Source organism: Mixophyes fleayi, chromosome 12, assembly GCF_038048845.1.
Source record: "Mixophyes fleayi isolate aMixFle1 chromosome 12, aMixFle1.hap1, whole genome shotgun sequence".
Taxonomy (NCBI): Eukaryota; Metazoa; Chordata; class Amphibia; order Anura; family Limnodynastidae; genus Mixophyes; species Mixophyes fleayi.
In genome coordinates, this window is record NC_134413.1 from 27483197 (window position 1) to 27505321 (window position 22125).

Here is a 22125-nt window from a genome sequence, read left to right on the forward strand (position 1 = left end):
TTTGGAGTGCCTCAGAGAATACAAGGGAGCCATTGCCTCATATATTTTGCAATGACTCATGAGCCACAGCTGAAGACAATCTAGGATTGCATAAGATCTCAGGAAACATGATTTTTTTTTAATATCTGCCTTTCTGTTGTTCTATGTGGTTGTCTTGACAAAGGTCCAAAGGTAGGACCAAAACGTTGACTTATAATGTGCGATATGGAATTGGGTTAAAAAATTAAAGCAGATATGATGATTCCATCTTTTAGTAAACTGCAATGTATGTTTGCCGTGGTCATAAGACCACTGGAAGTTTTCTGTAAATCACTGAATGTGCACTTTCTTTACTAGATTAAATAACCAACAGAATGCTAACATAGACTCATACAGCTTTGTATAAAAAGAGTGGCCAATCATTCAGCATGTACAATTGTAGTGGTGTCAAACCCACTGTAATTAAATACCATTTGGTGAAGAACCAGAGGTCTATATTAGCCTTGGGAAGGCTACTAAACAGGTGAGAAATGTGATGTGTGGAACAGAGCGGCCAATGACAGTGGAGAGCCGGCATCAACCAATCACAGCGCTAAAGGGCAAAGGATCGGTTTCATCCACCTGAGCTATTGAAGACATGGAGAATCCAAAAATTCTTAAACCATTGCTTGGTTGGCCAATGTCTGAATAGCAGATCAATGTCTGTTTTTTAAGTAAATTATTATCATGTATCTGATCACAGTTATTAAGAAAAAAGCAGACCAATTGTTTCTTTTCTGTGACATATAAAGAGAAAAAAATACTTAACTTTGCACTAAAAGGGTTAAAGTGATTTTCTTATAGTAAAATATACATTATATATTCTCTACAGAGATAATTGTCAAAAAGCAACCAGAATTATTCAGCTAAATAGGGAATTCCCATTGAGTTGTAAAACGTATAGGGACGGGGAGGGGTGAAACATCTATCATAAGAGAAAATTCAAAAGGACTTTTATTGGATTGTGGTCATTAATAAAGGATGCCGAATTCCTTTGAATAATATTGAATGAGTGTTACAACTATACTACCCACAATCATCATAACATCAATATGTTTCCATTATACATTGCTTTCCCCGAGTGGTTTTCTGCCAAAGTGAGGAGAATTGATTATTGGTAAAAGTGTTGAGGTGAAACCAGTTTTTGATCTTGTAAAAGGACCCTTCCCAGTGGGCCTCATGTCAATGAGGAGTGATCCTAAATTGGATTGGTTTTTCCCATGGATGAAAGTGTATTAACTCCAAATTGAGATTGAATCAGGGATTGCACTTTTGCTGGCATCTGTGCTTTGCTGCATTGGAGACATTGCTATGGGAGATGGGAGGAAGGATAATTCCTCCCCATGTAAATCAGAGTTCTCATGCACATAGAATTGACATGTTAATAATATAAAGCCTTGGCGTATGCACACTATTTCCCATGATTTATATTTCCACTTAATTTAGTGCTCCTTTCATAGTGAATGGAATGTAACGCAACTCAACAGAACCTTTGGATCAGAACTGGGTTGTTATCTAAAAATGTTATACATCAGTTCAATTCCAAGTTCCATAAGGCAAGTAAACTGCAATGTGATAAAGTAATTGTAAGACATGATGAGACGTCCATCCTATTTATATATTTTCATCTCTTCCCCTCTCTTTTTTTTTATATATATATTTTTATATATATATATATATATATATATATATATATATATATATATATATATATTTGGCAAATTGGATCACAGCCTTGTGATTTTATATGGTTAAGGATCATCTCGCCGGAGACTGAACGACTGGATATCCTTATATTTTACAGTAGAGGGTACATTATTTCAATGATAATTACTCTCATTTGCATTGATTAGAATCATTTATCATTTATCCTGTATTACAAATTACTGCTATCTGTGGCCAGCTATTAGCTCCCATTATTGTCAAGCATACATTGGCCAGTTAATACCCATGAGAGTAGTAGATTTTTAATCATTGCAAAGGAATCACTATAATAGACCAAATGTTTGCAGCTTCAAATGTAATTAGCAATATATAGCAATAAATGTATTTGGGAAATTGAGTTTGCCCATTTTGATTTCAGGAATAAGTAAATGACAAGACCAAATTACAAGAATAAATAAATTTGACTTACACAGTTTCATCATTTTTAAATTCCAGTTCGCCATACGCATCTTCAAAATCTTCTCCCCCACCTTTTGCTGTCCCTTCAACTGTCCTAAATGGGACTATGACAGTGCCCCGGGCACCAGATGTCCTAAGGACTTTAACCTCCATCACACCGATGCTTTCACTAACACGTATGATATCACATTCAAATGTAAATATCCCAGCATGGTCATCATCCAAGATAGTAACTGATGCCACATAGGGGGAGACCAAAACTGCTTTTGGGTAGCTAAAACTATGGGGTTCCACTGGTTCTTGTGCATCAGCTATTCTTATGTTGCTGAGCCTCACAAAGAAATGTTCATCTTCTTCAAAGATGTCATCATCAATAATCCCAACTGAGAACTCCTTTTGGGTCTCTCCAGACTTGAAAATTAAGGTTCCTTCTGTGAACTCATAGTCAGCGCCCGCATTTGCAGAACCATCTTCAGTTTTATAGTCCAAAACCAAAGTCTTGGAGATGTCACCACCTTTTCTCACAACGGTCAACAAGACAGCACCGCAATTTTCAAGACATTGATAGGAACATGGATCAAAATATATCTTAGACACAAACTCTTCAGATTCATCCAAGCATAGGTCCTGCAAGCTGGAACTTCTTTTGGACTGCTCGGCAGCATGTTTCTTCAGTATATTGCCTGCTCCAGTCATCATTCTAGTGGCTTGTATTCGGTAGAAAGCTCTGCTCTTCTGCTGATGTGATAAAGCATAGTAGTTTGCCATTTCTACTAACTGATCCAAGTCCTTCTCTGGGTGTTTTTGCTTTAAATCTTTAAGGATCCTAATCATATCTCTACGAGATTCATCTACTTCTTTACCATCCATGTTTAAAAGATTTCCATCTAAAAAATGAGAATTCATAACCTTGCCATCCATTTCAATCCCTTTTGGATGTTCTGCTTCTGTTTCAATCATAATTGCTCTATGTTTGTCTGTCCGATACTTTTTGTGCATATATTTGTAGAAGAGAAGACGTCTGTCTGCCACCCAGGCAAGGACGACACATACAGGGAAAAAAAATAATGTTAGCAAACCTTCCCATACTTGGACCACTCCAGGAGAGAAGACCGCAAGAATCATATACAACCATATATATGCAAAGATGCTCCATGCTGCCGTCACAAAAAATACTCGAAGATGCTTTATCTTTCTAACTTCTCCATCGGGTATGACGTAGACGCATATAGCAATAATGATGAACATGTTAAAGGCTGCACTTCCAACAATGGTTGATGGTCCAAGATCTCCAGCTACAAACCCATGTCCACACACCTCAATCAGAGACAAAAGGATTTCAGGGGCAGAAGAGCCAAGTGCCATCAGGGTTAAGTTGGAGACAGTCTCATTCCAGACACGAATAGTTGTTGTAGAGGTCTCTCCATTAGGCTTTTTTATTATGATTTCCCGTTCCTGCGATGTTATGACCTCTATTGAGGCCATAAACCGATCTGCAATGATGGACACTCCGAGAAACATGTAGATCATTGCCACAAAGTACACAATGACTCTGGCGATTTTATCCCCCAGGGATGGATTCTCTGGGTACCATATTGGTAAAATAACACCTTCTTTACATTCAAAGGAACCTGAGCAGTTGTTGTTTTGTCCAGTAGTTGGGGGATGCCCTGTGGCAACAGCATGGACATTAAGACTTTGAATAAACAAGATGAAGGTAATAAGTCCAAAGTGGAGAAAAGTCGATGCAAGAGGCTGCAACTTTAGCCAAGCCATACATAAATATTATCTGGGAACTATAAATCCAAATAATCCTCCTCACAGATAGGACAGGACTCTAGAAGAAACAAAAAGCAAGTTAGATTTGAATATTATCTGGGGATCCAACATTGGCATTTCAAATTTAAAGAGCATCTGACCACACACATTCAGAAACAACATAATAACACTGGATGGTGTCTGGGAATGTCTAGGACTAGCTACTAATATATAGTAAGATGTGCGCTGTAGATAAATTACTTGCCAATAAAAATAAGTTTGCTATACTGCAGTATGAGGAATATGGTATAACCCATTTTAATAACCAAACTGTAATGAGAGGTAACATAGATATATGTACATAAAGCACTACTGGTGTAAATTATACGGCTTATAATAGCCACAAGTGCGTTTCATGACCATGTAAATGTATAAAAGTGGAGGTCAAGTAGTCAGGACATAGTAGGCAGAGGAAGTCTCTATTATCACTGGTAACCACCAATACATACGCCTTCCAAAAACAGGATAACAACAACGATAAGTACAAGTATATAATTTACCCTACTACAAATTAAATGGATATTATAATTTAGTGAATAGTTCTGTGTCCATATAAAATTATGAGGCTGTAAGGCACATAAATGCTATGTGACTTCAAATATCCATATAATTTATTTCTCATAATACACAAGTGATGACATCAGAACTCACCGATTATAAGTGATAATATCAGAACTTGCACTCTATTCAGTCTTAATATCAGCTAGCAATAACTATTTTATAAATTGAGCTTTGTACTATCTATTATCGCATGTTCAACTTCCGTGTACTCCAAGAACAATGTTATCATTTATTTAGCTGAAAATAGTGCTATAAGTTGATCAACATACATCCTCACTGAAATATTTTCTGATGACAGCCTTCCTCCTTGGGGTCAATGACACACAATTAATGTTACTAAGCGATCTGATTAAACTTCAATGAGCGGTGTCTTCTCCTCTGTACCCAGAGGCTTTGACAGTCAATTATTGTAGTAATGGACAATAGTATTGATCAGTAAGCCAACTAATTGAATAGAGTATCTCAAGCAGCCTCATCCCGTACTCCTGTCAGCCATCTTATACTGCATCTATACAAGTAGGCTTACATAGGCTGCTCAGGACATTACCGGCTGGTGCTTATTGAGGCATTTATTTCTTTACATATTTATTTTTCAGGCTACCAAATGTAGAAATTAAACTACACTTTGATACATTTAACCTGTTATTAGTGTTTACATTCAACAAAAAGATATCTAGTCCCAATATTACATAGCAGGCTTGCTGGGAGCAGCCATTTTGTATGCAGTGACACTGGAAAGGAAAACTAGTTGAAAGGTATCTAAATTATAGCATTACCATTATCAACTATTTATCTAAGAGACGTTACAATTTAAGTGAACAACTAACTATAAACTTAAATGTTCACACCAAATGAGAATCTCAGGTGCTGACAGGCCCTCAATGCCTATTAGATAGATTAATAGATTGAGGAATAGAATATACTTCATACCTTCTAATATTTAAAATCCATAAAGCGGGACAAACTCCGCCAATGAATGGTCAAATCTGGGCAAACCACCACCCACTTTTTGCTATGCCCTGTCCTGGCCCTGCAAACCGGGACTGTTGGAAGGAATGACATATATTTTCGATTTTCCCGAAATAGTGGATGATCTCCTGGACTCCTGCGAGCAACTAGCAATCTCCCTGAGGCCCTGTGAGAGTGAAGAGTGGTGGTCGGAGCCACCACAGAGGAAATAAAGGGGAGAAGAAATACTAATGACTACATTGGTGTGCTGGAGAGCAGATGCCATTTTCTTGTAGCACACCTCCTCTTGGTTTCTTCTCAGTATGAGAGAGACAAATGGGGGTGACAGGCTGAGAGGAGAGAAAGGAGGAGAGGGAGCGAGAAAGAGGCAGAAAGAGGGGATGTAGCATTTGATGGTGCTGCAAATGCCCCTGTGAGGCTATAGATATATACTCCTGGGAGGCACTAGATACAGGATGCTCTCTCTTTAGCAGTGCTATGCCTAAAGCCTGGGTAATGCTTGGACAAACTCCCTGAAATCATTTTTTTAAATGTAGGTAAGTATGAAAACCATACTTGCCAACTCTCCCTGAATGTCAGGGAGACTCCCTGATATAGGGGTGATCTCCCTCACTCCCTGAAGAGTCTGACATTCTCCCCGATGCTGAGCCAGCACAAGACGTGGTTGGCTTCACCATCTGTGGCATGATGACACAGTTCAGACATTTTATATCCCATAGATTATAAGCCTGTGAGCAGTGCCCTCTTAGCTGTCTGTCTGCCTGTATTAGCCAGTATTATTTTATAACTCTGTTTCCTCCCAATTGAAAGCACTACGGAATTTTCTGGTGTTATATAAATAAATGTAGATTTTATATATATATATATATATATATATATATATATATATATATATTTATATTTTTTTTATTTATTTGTGATTGTTATTTATTATAACCAATCTGTTCATAAAACAACACTTCTCTACTACAACAAATAGAAAAATAAAGCCCAACTGAATACTTGTCCAGTTTAATTAATTTACCTTGTATAATATCTGCCAGCCTGCCCGTTTCATTGCATGTCAGAATCGGTCTGGTGACTGTGAGCAATATGGCAGTCGCAGATGAAAATTTTAAGATATGGTAGCGCAAAAGATGCAATTGAAGTGTTCATCTAAGCAGTGACATACAGCAGATTGAAAACACAGACACAAGATAATAGCGTAATTGCCTACATGAAAGCAGGTGAGCTGCCTACAGCGTGCAGTAAATTTACAAGTAACATGTAATTGTGATATATGTAGGAGATTGAAAGAAATATATGACAGGTATCACAGAGAGTACTGTAATAAGGAGGCCTATGAGAGCGTTACAACAGAAGCTTTGAAGTGAAGATTTTAGCAAATGGAAATCTGACAGTAGCAGGTCCATGAAGGAACTTCCAGGATAATAGAAAAAAGGTTTAGGTAAATGCAATAAGAGATGGAAGCATAATCCATACATTCAACAACATTATAATAAATAAATAAATAAAAAATAATAATAACAACTTAGTGAACTCCACTACAATGATAAATGAATGTGTCTTTTTATCCAAATCATAATAATAATAATAGTAATACTGCTTGTCTGAGCTGATTGATATTTAGCTGCTCGACAATACTGTCTGGCAACGGTAAGAGTGCGCTTTCCACTGCGCCTACCAATTCTGCGTGCATTTGAGCATACGTGACATGGCTTTGCCAGTTCACACATATGCAGAGGAGAGGAAAAAGCAACAAAATTGTTGCTTGTCAACCACAAGGCTTGTAAGATCACTGCTACAAAAGACAGGAAGGGACAAGGGGTAACCCATACTTGCCAACTCTCCCGGAATGTCCAGGAGACTCCCGTGTTTCGCAAGTTTCCCGGAGTTCCTAGTGAAGTGGGCAGAATTCAGTTCAAACGCAGCGATTCACCGGGAATCGTGGCATTTGGATCCGCCCCCGATGTAAAATGACGCGTTTTGCATCATTACGTCACAGGGGCGGGGCCAAGATTACGCAATTTTTGGAGCCCCGCCCCCTGCACGCCCACCTTCCCCCGGCAGCTCCGGGAAGCCAAATCTAAAATGTTAGCAAGTATGGGGTAACCCCAAAAAATTTGGAGAAAGCACTAGTGAGTCACAAAGCCAATGACTAAAAGGATATCTGCCCTGTTATAGATCTAAACAATAGAGTAAATGTATTTATATAGTGTTTTATCGTGGCTTAAGGGTCCATTTGTCACTGAAGTGTGCCCAACCCAAGCACTTTTAAAGGACGTAAAGGAACAGTGAGCGGGAGCACACATTTCAGAGATCAGTCATTTAGAGGAACGCATGTTGTTGTCTCTGCAGACAATTTTCTACTGACGGCACCTTTCTATCAGTACAGAAATTGGCAGTGCATACTACATTCATTGTGTTCCATGTTGGAAGGGAGGGAAGATATAAAAGATCTAGGTCTTCTGTTTTTTCTGCAAGGACAATAAATATCATTATGAAATATAAGCCAATGAAGAAGAGGTGGATCCTTTCCGTTATGACCGTCCTGAGATGGCGATAGTGAAAGGAGGACAGCAGCGGTACTTGTTAGACTGGCTGCCAGAAAATAACAGTGAACATGTTCTGTTCTCCGGCAGGGTCCACCACCAGCAGTACCTGTTTGCTAGATAGGGAGAAGACCTAACCCATTTTTGCCAGAGAAAGGGCTTTTCTCCTGTTCTTAAATAGGCCTCTTGGGGAGAAAGCACAAAAACTGGTGCATATTGTAGGCAGATGGTGACTTGAGAAGTGAGGGTAGAGCCATCCCTACCTAAGTGAAGATTATGCAGAGAAGCATGCCTAGTTTTGAAGCGAATTGCAGAGACAAGGTTCCATTTTGCAGGACATCTCATTATGTAAATGAGAGGAAGGGTTGGAGAGGGTACAATTACAAAGCCACCCTTTGTTTTGTGAGAAGGGACACAACCTTTTCTCACCTCTTCTCTGCTACCATCCCTACTAATGGGACACAATTTGCAGCTTTCAGGTACAGTTCTGCAAATTTCTAGTTGCACTTCAAACACCTTAAAACACACGAGTGGTACATAAAAGATATAGGAAGCCCCGATCTTGCCTCTTATGTTTAAGAAATAAATGAACTAAACCAGGCAGCATTAGAGGTAATAAAATAAAAAACAATTGATGAACAAAGAGGCTGGTCCTGAAGTCGGAGTAGATTGAACAAGCTGTTATTACACTTTCCACCATGCATTTCCGATGGCATCCGCAAACCTTCAAAACTAGCAGCAGATGAATACTATGGATTATTTTTTTATTATAGACCCGATAAATGAGCAGGGGTCTCAAAACGCACCTAGTGCACTTTTACCAGTTTACAGATTATGTAGTCTGTAAACGAAAAACAATTCCAAGGATCCTTGAACTTTTTCTTAAACACCCGCCCTCTACTTAGACAATACTTCAAAGCTAGGACTGCCTACATCTGGATATCTAGTGTAGGCTTCACTGCATGTCTACATATAAACTGGAGGCATCACTTGAAGACATGGGTAGAGGCAAATTAAAATCTGAAAACCTTTTTTTGAATTCATGTATTTTATGTTAAAAAAAACAAACAATTGGAAGACTATATTAAGACTAGAATATTTCCACTTTTTCCATCACTTTGGAATATCTCAAGGCTGAATGACATGGGAGAGTGGTGCGTTTTATATTGGCATGGTCTGTGTGCCGAGAAAGCAGATCCACTACACATGGTTAATAATATAATGTGCTAGAAAGCAATCTCCGTGACTTCACTTTGTAGTGTGAAACACGGCTGAGGCGAGAGATACCTCCCAACATTCATAAACAGTAACAAACATAAACACAGAGCAAAAGGCATAAAGGCTGTAATTACATACTTCAGCTCCAACAGAATGATGCAACAACACACACAACCCTTACAAATAAAAAGTTGTAGGGTTTCATCAATCTGGTAGACAACCAATTTACCATAAAACGATTTGGTCATTTACAACAATAAGTGACAATGATGCATACAATTTCATCATCATTAATTTATATAGCGCCAGCATATTCTGTAGCGCTTTACAATTGGAAACAAACAGTAATAAAACAATACTGGGTAATACATACGGAGAGGTAAGAGGTCCCTGGGTGCAAGCTTACAATCCATGGGACAATAGGTTTGATACACAAAGGTCATACTTGCCAACTTTTCCTCGTTGGTTTCAGGGAGATCCCGGGGGAGGTGGGCGTGCAGGGGTGGAGCTTGACAAATTGCATCATTTTGGCCCCGCCCCTAAATGATTGTCACAATTTTGGCCAATTACAGCAGGGGGTGGGGCTAAGATGAGACGATATTTGAGTCATTAAGCCCCGCCGCTTATCTATTGCGGGGGCGAGAACAGGGAGGTTGCCCTGCTCTCCCGGGAGACTGGGAGGTCTCCCAGAAATGCGGGAGAGTAGGCAACTATGCGTTAAAGAAAAGCAGCTAATGAATCTCTAGAGACTGAAGTATATTTTACATTTCTGTCTCCATTACTGAAGTCATGCTGTCTTACCTGTCAGTCTTTGATTAAATCTTGGTCTCCATGAAAATGGCCACCTCCATAGGCATCAATACATGGACATAGGACACAATTTCTGCACTGTGTCATCATGCCACAGATGGTGAAGCCAACCACGTCTTGTACTGGCTCAGCATCAGGGAGAATGCCAGACTCTACCGGGAGTGAGGGAGATCACCCCTATTTCAGGGAGTCTCCCTGACATTCAGGGAGAGTTGGCAAGTATGGGGTAAGTGCTACATCATATTGCACATCATCCAAGCTCTGTGTCCTCTGCATTCCCTGTTACCCAGATCTCTCATCAGCACTTTCTGTCCCCAGCTCAATCTAACCAGCTATGTCTATCCTCCATCTCTCTTAGAAGCAACCTGTCACCCAGCACTTTGTCCCCCAGCACTCTCTTTCAACTGCACAAGTCCCTCATTAGCACCTCCAGTGGACCTGTGTGTAATAGCAGTGTGTGCAGTGACTGCCCACACTGCATGCCTTGACCTGAATGGCTAAACCACTAAGATATTTCTATACACAATAAGTAATAATAAATATTTTAATAGCTGCTAAATATTTGGCACAATGTCCTCTTCCACCAAAGGATCTAGGGATACACAAAAAGACGATAACACAAAACAGTGCTGGGTAAGCAGCTAGAGGTTGTAACGGCACAATAGACAAGAGGATGATGATGTGAGTCACAACATGAATCACCCAAATGCCTTTAAAATAATTTTCCAGCATTGCAAACGCTAGCGACAACGGGCATATTTACATAACTGACTTGTGAATAAGCAGCTAATTTGTTTCTAACTTGAGTATCAAAATCTCAGCTCAGCCTATTAATTTTTTTGGAAGGAAAATATAACTTACAGTAATTAGATTTTTCTGCTATCTTCTGGCAGACATAAGGCATACACAATTGTATAACCGGGAAAACGGATATTAATGTGATATTTTTAAATTGCCCTCTTTCACTCTTGACTTAATGCCTGTAACGTGGCAGGTAGATAGCAGAGCTGATACACTTTACAATTCATTAACCCCTTAAAAAAAAGCATCGGTGCTTTTTTCCCATAAAAATAATGTTATGATTCTTTAAAAATGGAATGTACTTTAGGAATTTTTTTTTAAGAATACTGAAATATAGCACAAATTTAATCACCACGTTTTATGTCTCCTGTAAGTTCAATCAAAACATTAATAAAATAAAAAATAGAACATATGACCACTTTGCTTAATGACCACATGTTCCCTTGGATATACATCAGCATGTATCGATGCTAGGAAAATAAAATAAAGAAACATTACCTAAAGCTTCTGTACACTTCTAAAAAGTAAAGGAAACCATCATATGAGATTAACTAATATACACGAACACTCAATTTTCTATATGGTTATGTTGCCAGAGGTCACCTACAAGTGAGCTGATCAAATTGGAAGATAGTGCAGCTATGAAGAGTCCTGACATTCTGCAACACTATTGGTGTCTGACAGTCAATGTCATCACTCCAAATAGTAACATATTGGAGAAATGATATTCACAAGACTGTAGAAAATAAAAAAAAATTCTTATACTTCCACATTAAAATTTCCCTTTGTGTACACTTTTGGGACCATTGTCCCTGCATCTACAGGCTGAATGAAACAATCTCACAGATCTGTGTTTATAAACAGATTTCTGATCACACAAGCAGATTTCCTCTGCTGCTTTTTTTTTTTCACACTGGCATAAAAAACTGAGAACCAATACACAATATCAGTGCAATCTCTGTGCAGCAGTGTGCCGGGAGCAGGAAAAATAAGACACGTCTAAGAAGCACTTGTTTCCTTTAACTGTTTTGCTGGTTGATTAAATGTGTGCAGCATTAATAAAACTGTATGATAGCATACAGTCCCTACTTTGGTGGGACTGGCCCAATCTGCAGACTCTGAAAGGGGCATGACTTTGCTGTAGTGTGGGCATGATTTTGACAGATCTGGGCATGGTGTCGGTGGATAGCAGGAGGGGCTTATTGGTGCCCTTATTCTGCATTTTGAAATGTTGGGAGGTATGTGAGAGTGAAATCTGCTTGTGTGACACCACTTTGGTAAATCACTAAAATAAATAACTTTATTTTACTCATATGACGCCACAGACTCTGCTGCGCCGCACAATCAACAAATATAAAAATAAAACAGAATAAAGTACAAATAAATAAGGTCTAACAGAAACAATAGAATCAGTAAAAATCAATATAAGATACAATAGAGAAAGTAAGTACATAAGAAGACACAACTAGAACAAAGAAAACCTTATGAGAGGAAGAGGAGGTAGGAGGTAGAGGGCCAAACTTGTGAGAGTCAACATTAAAGAGGATTATCGAAGTAAACAGAGGTGATTGGGGTGGAGGGAAGCTAGAGTAAGAGGTAGATGGTGAGAGAGGAGGGATCTGTTAGGATGGGGTGGGGTAGCAAATGGAAATAATAGGGGGGGAGGAAAAAGAGTGGAAGGGGCAGGTGGAGGGTGAGGAGAGAATCCTCTTAGGATGGGGCAGGGTGGGTGTGACTGGATCACTTACAAATAACTTATGGTATAAATATATTTAAAGGAAATAGCGCAGGGCGCTCCTTTATATAATTGCAAATGTACTTATTTTTTATATTGGTTGTATGTTGGTAAAGGAGATATCTTTATTTTTAAGACCAGGGGAAGAAATTCGTTTGTTTTAACTATGCTAGAGGAAATGCATTATTTCTGAGGTATATATCTGATACAAGAAGCCTTTGTTGAGAAAGTCATTTGTGTATCTTGGAGTAGGGAAATGACTTGTTTGGGGTTTTGTAACTTTCTTTGGTAATGTGTATTTTGCAGCTGTCTGAAAAAGGACCCATGTTAATCTCATATTAATTAGACCTTTTTATGTGTGAGGGTCCAGCACCTGAAGGCACAGGGATTTTTAATTAGACATGTAGACACTAGATTTCCTGTGTCTAAAACAAGATGCAGGAAATCACAGCAAGTCTTAGGATATCAGAGATGAATTTAAATATTGTTAGCTTTGCATTGCATGTAAATCCATGTTTGGGTAAAGAAATTGCATCCTGATTCTAAAAATAGCTCAGACGTCAGGGGGCTGGCTTACTTTGTGAGGCTGTGTCCAAATCAGTATAAAAAGCACTGTCTTGTATTGAAAATTGTGCTTTTTGTTCCATCTGACCTGCTCCCTGGTACCTTCAATCAGGTGAGCAAATAAACATCACTTGCTTCAAAGACGGCTTGAATACTTCTCTATCCCTGTGACCTACAGATTAGACCAAAAATCTACTCTGTTCCTGGCTGTTTCTGAGGTTTGGACCCAGCTCTCCGGTACCACCACTCTGCCCACTACACAGTAGCTCTGGCCAGTGTGATAGGCATGGGGGGATTCATCCACAGCAACCCTGATCCATAGGAAGAGGTCAGCAGTACCAGCCCAGGTACACCAGCAACGGGGTACACTCTCAGTGTCAGTTACCCAGAAGAAACCCGGTACTGGATGCCAGTAAGGAGTCCAGTGGTGGCAGCATTTGTAAGCCTTTCCTACAACGGTTAGGTGCATTTGGGATAACGAAAGGGAACGGTGGCATGAGCGGCCCATCCTGTCACAGAAGGAAAGTGTAAAAAGATGAGATCTGAGGGAACGCTTGAAAGATCAGATGCTGGGACGAGTCTTGTCAGGCGGGGCAGTTCCAGATGTGGGAGGCAACGCAGACTATGTCCTGAAGGCGGGATTGTGAGGTGGTGACAGGAGGAGAGGCAAAGGTCATTCACAAAAGGTCAGAGATGTAGGAGGGTGATGCGCTAAAGAGGGCTTTGGCAGTGAGAGTAAAGCTGGGTACACACTACACAGTTTTAATCCAATAATCGGCTAAATCAGCCGACATACAACCGCTCGTTCAAAAGTCGGGTCAGTGTGTGCAGTGACACGATGGTCGAAAGTCTGCCCAAATGGACGATTGTCGCCTCATTTGGTTGGTCGTACCGTTTAATATTTTCGTTCCAATCTCGTTTCGGCTGTGTAGTGTGTATAAACTTCCGACCGATCCACGACAGTGAGTACGAAATTACAGTCATTGCTCACGACAACATGGCTGTAAAAAGTCGCTAAAGGGACGTCCGCTCTTTCCTAAACAAGGCTAGTGTGTATGCAGTCCATGGACCGAGCGATCGGACCATCGATCGCATGTAAAATCGCTCGGCATAAAAAGTTGGTTGAAATTTCTGTAGTGTGTACCCATCTTAAGCAACCTGAATTGTAATTTGAAGGGAATAGGGGACCAATGAAGGGCTTTGCGGAGACGTAAGACATTAATTCCATTGAGAAGACCTCTGAAAGAAATTTCTGTAGGAAATATTCTGACACACCAGCTTATAGTGAAGTCGTGTGACATTGTCAATTATGTGACACAGCCCCGTCTATTTACTTTCGTCTTGTCTTCTGGACCTAGATATACCGAAAAAGAACTGAGGTTGCAGCTTCTTATTAATCCAGGAAAACAAGAAATAGAAAAGTACTTTAGTTCATTGTTTACACTGATGAGGGTAAATATTATTCGTAGACATGAATACTAATTGTGTGCAAACAGCACATCAACCCATGTAATTGGCTGTTATGGCTTTTACTGTACCTTGCCTTTAATTATTTTATTATTAGGTAGATAGACAAATAATAACAATACCAGTATCTGTTTTTCACGCCACAAAATATATATTTAATAAATAATAGAATTTTATAAACAGTTGTGTTTATTATACAACAAATTTAAAAACAATGCTGCGATCACATTTAAAAAATCATGTTTCAACTTTAGTTAAAAGGGGTTTTCCACATTTGGGCACCCCCTCCTTAATATAACATGCACCAACATATAGCATCTAGCCCCCTCTCCCAGAATCCCCCGCTGATACCAGAAGCCGAATACCAGGGAGCTTAGTTTCAATAATAATGAATAAAATGAAGGTATGTGTGTATAAGCCACCCTTGTAAAAGTACAAAAAATATTTATGGTGCTGTAAATGAAGAGTGCATTACTTGTTCAGTTCTAGCCGGCTGAAAAATGATCATAGTACAACATAAAGCAGTATGAATAAACACTTCCCAGCCACCTAGAGCTTTTTCTGATTGAATAGAGAGCAAAAAACATTCATTACTATGACTAGTCAGATATTATGGCTGCTGAACCAGAGTGTCCCCTAACCCTTTCCCCGATGCCTGAACACAAAACACATTTTTATTGTTTTGTTATTTTACTTCCCCGATAATATAAAAGTAAAAACGGCAGTAAAAATGTCAAAGGTGGGCTAGAATTAATGATAATTATATATCATTTTATACAATTGATACAACTGATTTTTGGCTGGATGAAAGTCATGACTGGCCAGTAGAGGGGGAGGGGTTATAAGAAAGGGGGAGGTGTTTATAAATAAGTGGAAGCCTATATAAAACCGGCCAAGCAGGAGGATATTGGCTATGTAGCCCATATGGGTACATGGACAAAAACATGGAGAAAAATACATTAAAAAAAAACCAAAGCACTGTATGGGATTTGTTATAAGCCATCATTATTATGGGCAACAGAAAAGAAAAATGTGGTCATTATTTGGATATTTTAACTGACAAGATATAACTGGGGACAATGTAAAGAGTGATTCTAGAAAAGGAATTCATATATAGAGCTGGAGCCCTGCTGAACTTGTTACTATCTAGTACGATGATAGGCAACCTTTAGTGGCCACACGGACGGCCCTCTAACCACCAAAAGGGCTGCACAATAATCATAATCTAAGTAATAAGTTAAATCAACACATTTAATCAAAGAAAAAAAAAAACACCCATGTATAACAACATATCAACCGGCATTTTAATGTAAAATAAATGTTACACGCTATAACAAACAAATCTTTCAATAAAGCAGAATCAAGCTGTGATCCGCTGGTGAAGACTTGGGGGGCCACCTGTTGCCCATCATTGATCTAATAGAACAGCCCTATCTAAAGTTCATGTGAGCGGTCATTTAGGGAATAGGAAATTACAACATGTTCACATTGGACTTGAGTTTCAATAATATGTTTTGCAAGGGAACTACAAAAGGATGAGTTTCAGCTCAGACATGACTGTAGACTGGTAACGTGTACCAATAAATACAGTTGTAAGTACATAAAGTATGGAAACAAACTTTCTAGGATTCAAAATCAACCACTGCCGTTAAAGAGAGTACTGGAGGTTATAAGGGAAAAGAAGAGAATTTAAATTGCTAAAACTAGAAGGAACTTGAAAGCTCCCTATGGAAATAAGATAAATATAGCAAAATATGTAAATAGAAAATCAGTTTAGATTTGACGTGAAAACAGATTGCTAAAGATAACAAGTCTAATCCAAAAATATTTTTCAAGTACATTATCAGCAGCAAAATAACACTGGCAATATGTGGCTGTAAACTAAGGAAAATAACTGCAGAAGATCAAGAGAAAGCCGATCTTTGTCTTTTTCATTATATTCAAAGAGAGGGATAAAAGCCAGGAAATGAGTTTCGTAAAAACCCATTTTGTCTAACACAGGTGGAAGTTCAGTCACACCTATACAAGATGAAGATTCAATAAAGCAGCTGGTACAGATAGCATTCACCCATGTGGACTAAAGGAACTAAGTTTAGTAAATCAACACTATTTTTTCTATTTATGGATTCTCACATAACAGAGTCAGTGGCACAGGATTATCAGAAAGCAGATGTGGTACCAATAATTCTGAGAGGCGTTCAGAGCAGCAAGTGGCACGTGTATATTATTGAACAAGAGGACTGATGCCGCAAACTGCAAAAGTTTGGGAACCACTGGGGTAGGGGGAAGATGGGATAGCAGGATATCTGCACTTGAAATAAGAGTGCGAACAATCAACTATACTTTAATGATCACAAGTTTTTATGGTTGAGAGAAGGCAGATACACTTGATAGGGTATCTCTTATAAATATCTAATTCTTTAAACTCTAACCAACTGAGCCAGGTATTTCAACCCAATATTGCCAATGTGGTATCCTTAATCGGCATGTAAAATCCAGTATATCAAACCAGTCCTTAATAAATGGATAAGTAGGTGATTTCCATTTGACTGGAACAGCCACTTTTGCTGCATTGTTAAAGTGGGTCAAGAAGGATTTTTTTTACACAATTCACAATCAGTTGCATCCACCTGGACCCTCCCCATGCTTTTTAGGCTGCAAATTGTGGTGGGGGGGGCTTAGCGATTTGATTTATGCAGCTATGCCCCCTGGACTCGGCAACAGGATCAACCCTCTGGTTCTCTGCAACAAGATCAACCCTCTGGTTCATCCTGATCAAATTTGTTAGCAAGTAGGTTATTAACTTAGAGCAGAATAATCCCTTATTACATACAATTTAGACAAAATAGCAAAATGGGCCATGAAGTGGCAGACGAAATTAAATGTAGAGTTATGCACCTAGGTCATGGTACTAGAAATGCATTACACATCACATGGAATACAAGTGGGGAAACTGGGATGAAAAAGGACGGCTGCTCAGAAAGCCGAGCAGGTGACGGTGCTAAAGAAGCGGCTTCGAAGGCGAATAAAATCTTGGGATGCCTAAAAAAGGGTGATGGAAACACAAGGTAGATATAGAACTACTATTGCATACGTCACTGATTAGACCACAGATTGCATACAGGCCCTTCACTGTAAAGACATAGTACAACTGGAGAGGGTTCAGAGGCAGACAACCTCACATGGAATGAAAGAGTTAAGGTATAAAGAGATTCGAAAAACAAGGTTTGTTTACTTTACTTGCAAAGTAATTGCTATGTAATTATGTAACATATTGCATTTTGGGATAAGCATATGATCTTGTCTGACAGATACGGATGTGTCGCTCGTTACTGTTATATAATGCATCTTATTCACAAGGAGGAGGTGGGTACCACAGATAACGCCATGCTCATCAGTCTGCTGAAGGAAACAACAAAATCAATTAAATGTAATAAGACTAATTGATCTGTGGTAAAAGGGAATTTTGTTTTAAAAAAAAAAATCTTTTATTTTTTTTAATGTCTACAGTGGATTCAGTAAGCTACATGATGTTCCTATAGTTTTCAATAAAGATTATTTGTAATCATTAAAATGCCTTTAAACCTTTTTTTTTATATAAGTAAACTTAAAAGGTAGCTTGCGTCAACCTGCAGAGGACCAGTTTCTCCAATTAGTATTGGGAATGCAGTTAAATATTTGTGAAGGCAGTGGGAAATTGTAGTGTAGTACCCTAGGTAGGTCATCGCATCAAGAATAGGGTTGAACATCTACTGAAACATCATCTCAATTCGGGTGCTGGAACCAGAGTGTCCAACTGTTCTTGCCATTGCCATCTATATTTCTTCTTTAGTGATCTCTACTGCTCCTTGGGGAGTGCAGCTGCCATCACGACTGCAAAAATGGCTCTTGTCCAGCAGCAAACATGATGCCAAAGAAAAATAGCGTGAAAATGGCGGATGACCACAGGATCGCCCATGCAGCACAAGCGTGAAAGTCTTTACCAGAAAATAAGAGGAGGAAGGAGGCTCAGTTGATAAAAATGGGGAATCACAGTCATGGTTGTCAGTAGTTGACTGTCTTGACATTTTTACAGTAATTGGTTCATCTTTCACATCTCCACCTTCCACTGTCTCGCTTCAGTCAACTGTACCACACAACTGGTAGCTGCACAGAACTGCCAGTTTCCAAATGGTGGATTTTGTATTGGTGTCTGATACTACTTCTATCTTACAGTACCCACAAACTTTCTACACCAACACAATTGTTATTCTAATGCCTTATGTATCAATTGTTCCCCACACATGGAATGCTCATTTGGGCAGGGCCTCCTCAGCGTAATGCCAAAAACTGAGGTGCTTTACGTGAGATGAACCATGGAGCCCTGGGGAAAATGGCTGCCTTCGAACTCCAAGGAAGGGACGGACCAGGTCATTCATAGGTGGAAATGCAGCTTTCATAGACTTCGGTTTAACAGATGGTGATGCATAGCTATCACTGGTTCAGAGTGCACAGATTGGTCCTGCCCACAAAATGGCTGACTTCATTGTATTTAGTTAACACATGCACTATAAAGAACAGCTTGGAAAAGTGGCAATTAAATGCCATTGCACAAACAATATGCATTTGTGTGCAGAAAAGGTAGGTTGCAGTACAAAATAGCAACTTCTAGGGTGTTGTTATGGCTGACGGCAAGTGTCATAAACTTGTAGAACAGGTCACAGAGGTCTTTGCCTATAGCAGCCGCCTTTCCTGTAGAGCTGAACGTGCTCACAGGTACTCGGATGCCCCCAGGTCTTAAGCTAAAAGTAGTACAAGTTTATAACCCTACCGCAGCGCAGGCGAGGGCCAGGTGGAAGAATAGCAAAGTCCAAACGGGCCGAGGTCAAGGAGTACAGTGGGCAGCGGTGGTGTAGTCCAGGCAAAAGGTCAGGGCTGGTGGCAAACAACAAATCCAGGTAACAGGCAGAGATCGAGGTCACAGGCAATACAGCACACGGTCCAAGGTCATACAAAGCAAGATCAATCCAAAGGCAGTGAAGGGGAACAGAGCAGGGAGCAGGTAAGTATGCACAGAGCAGGAACTATAACCAGCAGTGAGGCCCAGTCCTCACTGCCTTAAATACTATGATGGACAAATCAGAAAGGAGGAGGACAGGGCTGACAATCAGCCTCAGAGGCTGCTAATTAATTACTAGCTGGGAACTAGCATAGGTCATATCACAATCAGGAACATGTATAAATGACAAATAGAATCATGCGAGAGCTCCCCCTGGAGTTGGAGGATGTCCCTACACCCTCCTACTCTATGCCACAAAGATAACAGTGCATTGAAACTAATGCACGTGCTCGGCTGCTACCTCACGCCAGGATGCCGGCTCGCAACAGGTGTGACTTCACATAATTACTATAGGTTGAGGGGGTGCTGATGTTATGAGGCCCAAAACAAAACTGATGGAGGCCCGCCTACCCGGACAAAGCCCCATGTGTATATGTGAGTTTGTCACCACTGGTGGGTACTTGGGAGCACTTATAACATTTTGCTCTGGGACCCACAAATGTCTAGCTAGGCCTTGCTTGAGTAGATTTTTATGAATAATAGGGACTGCTGATTAAGGAGGTTATTGAAATGCTTTAAATTAGTACTATACATATCAAACAAACATATCATTACTGCTTCTCCACATGTAATTAATAGCAATTTAAATTTGTTTTGATTGTCAGTGGAAGTCTATCATGATCTTACAAATTGGCTTGACAAGTCTCCTCCATCCGTAGTACTCTTTATCTGACGCATTGACACACTTATTTTGATCCTGATATGCTACTTATCCCCAGTGTTCTTCTCTACAAAGAGAAAGCTAAATTGGCAGTTTCCAACCAACTAAGTGGTTTACACCTTCATAAAAAGATATTGATATTCATTCCAACAAGTCAGATTTCATTGACTCTATCCACAAAAGCGCATTGTGATATCTGATGGAGAGTATTGACCATTTTTGCTCTAAACTGCCAAATTACATTAAAGAAACAAAGTAAACACAGCATGGACGGACCTTACTGCATTATTAAAAAGGGCAAAAAGACAACACATTCAGACTGTATACAAATGAAGTGCAGCTTAGGGAAAACCAATTTTAATTGTGTGTGATTTTATGCGTCAATTTGGCCTTTAAAAGGAGATGTCCTCTAAACTTTTTAACTTGTAAATCCTGCTAGTGATAAAGAATTTCTGTAATTAAGTTATTATTTGGTCATAGGGGACCCGTTTGATGGCATGTCAGTCTATCCATGGTGAAATCATGAATGTGTACCATGCATTTCATTATCCTCGACACTCCGTAATACAGAGGTGCAACAAATCTATATATTTCCTCTTTCAGTGCTTGCGCTTTTAATGATGGGTTTCAGACAGGGTCGCTGAGGGGATGGGGAGGAGGTAAAAAGCACTTGGGCCCTGGTTTCAGAGGCAGCACGGTGGCTAAGTGGTTAGCACTTCTGCCTCACAGCGCTGGGGTCATGAATTCAATTCCCGACCATGGCCTTATCTGTGTGGAGTTTGTATGTTCTCCCCGTGTTTGCGTGGGTTTCCTCCGGGTGCTCCGATTTCCTCCCACACTCCAAAAACATACTAATAGGTTAATTGGCTGCTATTAAATTGACCCTAGTCTCTGTCTCTCTCTCTCTCTCTCTCTGTCTGTGTGTCCTTCTGTGTGTGTGTATTAGGGAATTTAGACTGTAAGCTCCAATAGGGCAGGGACTGATGTGAATAAGTTCTCTGTACAGCGCTGCGGAAGCAGTGGTGCTATATCGATGATGATGATGATGATGATAAACGTTAGGGGAGCGAATTGTGGGGAGTGAATTTTTTCTTTAGTACGGGATCCCTGTTTTTCAGCCATATAGAGGGAGAGTGGATTAACATTAATAATGGAATTTGGATGGACATCATTACCTAATAGAGAATGATAGGCACATTAAATGCATCAAAGTGTAACTTTCACAGGTTTGTACGTAGCCCTTATGGCATGAAGGAGACAGCGCTGGGTGACATAACATTGAACGTACTGGGTGAAGGATAGTTAGAAAAAGTTAAACGGGAAAAAAAAAAAGATTAAGATGCATTGATTTGCCATTTACAACGATCCCTTGATGAGAAAGACGGCGCATGCAATTTATAAATCAATAAACTATATTTGTTCATGGCATCAAGCACTAAAAACCAGCTAGGAGTTAACTTCACTAATTGTTTTCTTCTACCTGCTGAATATGCATCTCTTGGGGAAAACACTCATTTATTTCCTGAAAACTTTTAGCCATAATTCTTACTTTCTGTTCACTTCTTCTTGTTTCGGATCTTCTAAAAGGGCAGAGTGACTAAATAACAGAGCAAGTTTGGAGCTGCAGTTCAAGAAATCCACAGGAAGGGGATTAGCTTGCAGCAAGAGCAGGAAGGCAAATGCACACTGGAACCCTCTTGGGAGGAACAGTCCTGTAGACATGTATAAC

General features: G+C 39.7%; 1 protein-coding gene across 6 annotated transcripts in view; it reads right to left on the minus strand.

Annotated features, from left to right (window-relative positions):
- SLC8A3 (solute carrier family 8 member A3) overlaps positions 1 to 22125 on the minus strand; it is a 244229-nt gene that overhangs the window by 150609 nt on the left and 71495 nt on the right. For 5 of the 6 annotated variants that reach the window (XM_075191824.1, XM_075191822.1, XM_075191826.1 and 2 more), the window contains exon 2: positions 2153 to 3979. The exons of the other annotated variant lie outside the window; for it this stretch is intronic. In XM_075191824.1, coding sequence (XP_075047925.1) covers positions 2153 to 3918 — 1766 coding nt within the window. In that variant the 5' untranslated portion in view covers positions 3919 to 3979. The remainder of the gene's footprint in view (positions 1 to 2152; positions 3980 to 22125) is intronic. 6 annotated transcript variants of the gene reach the window in all.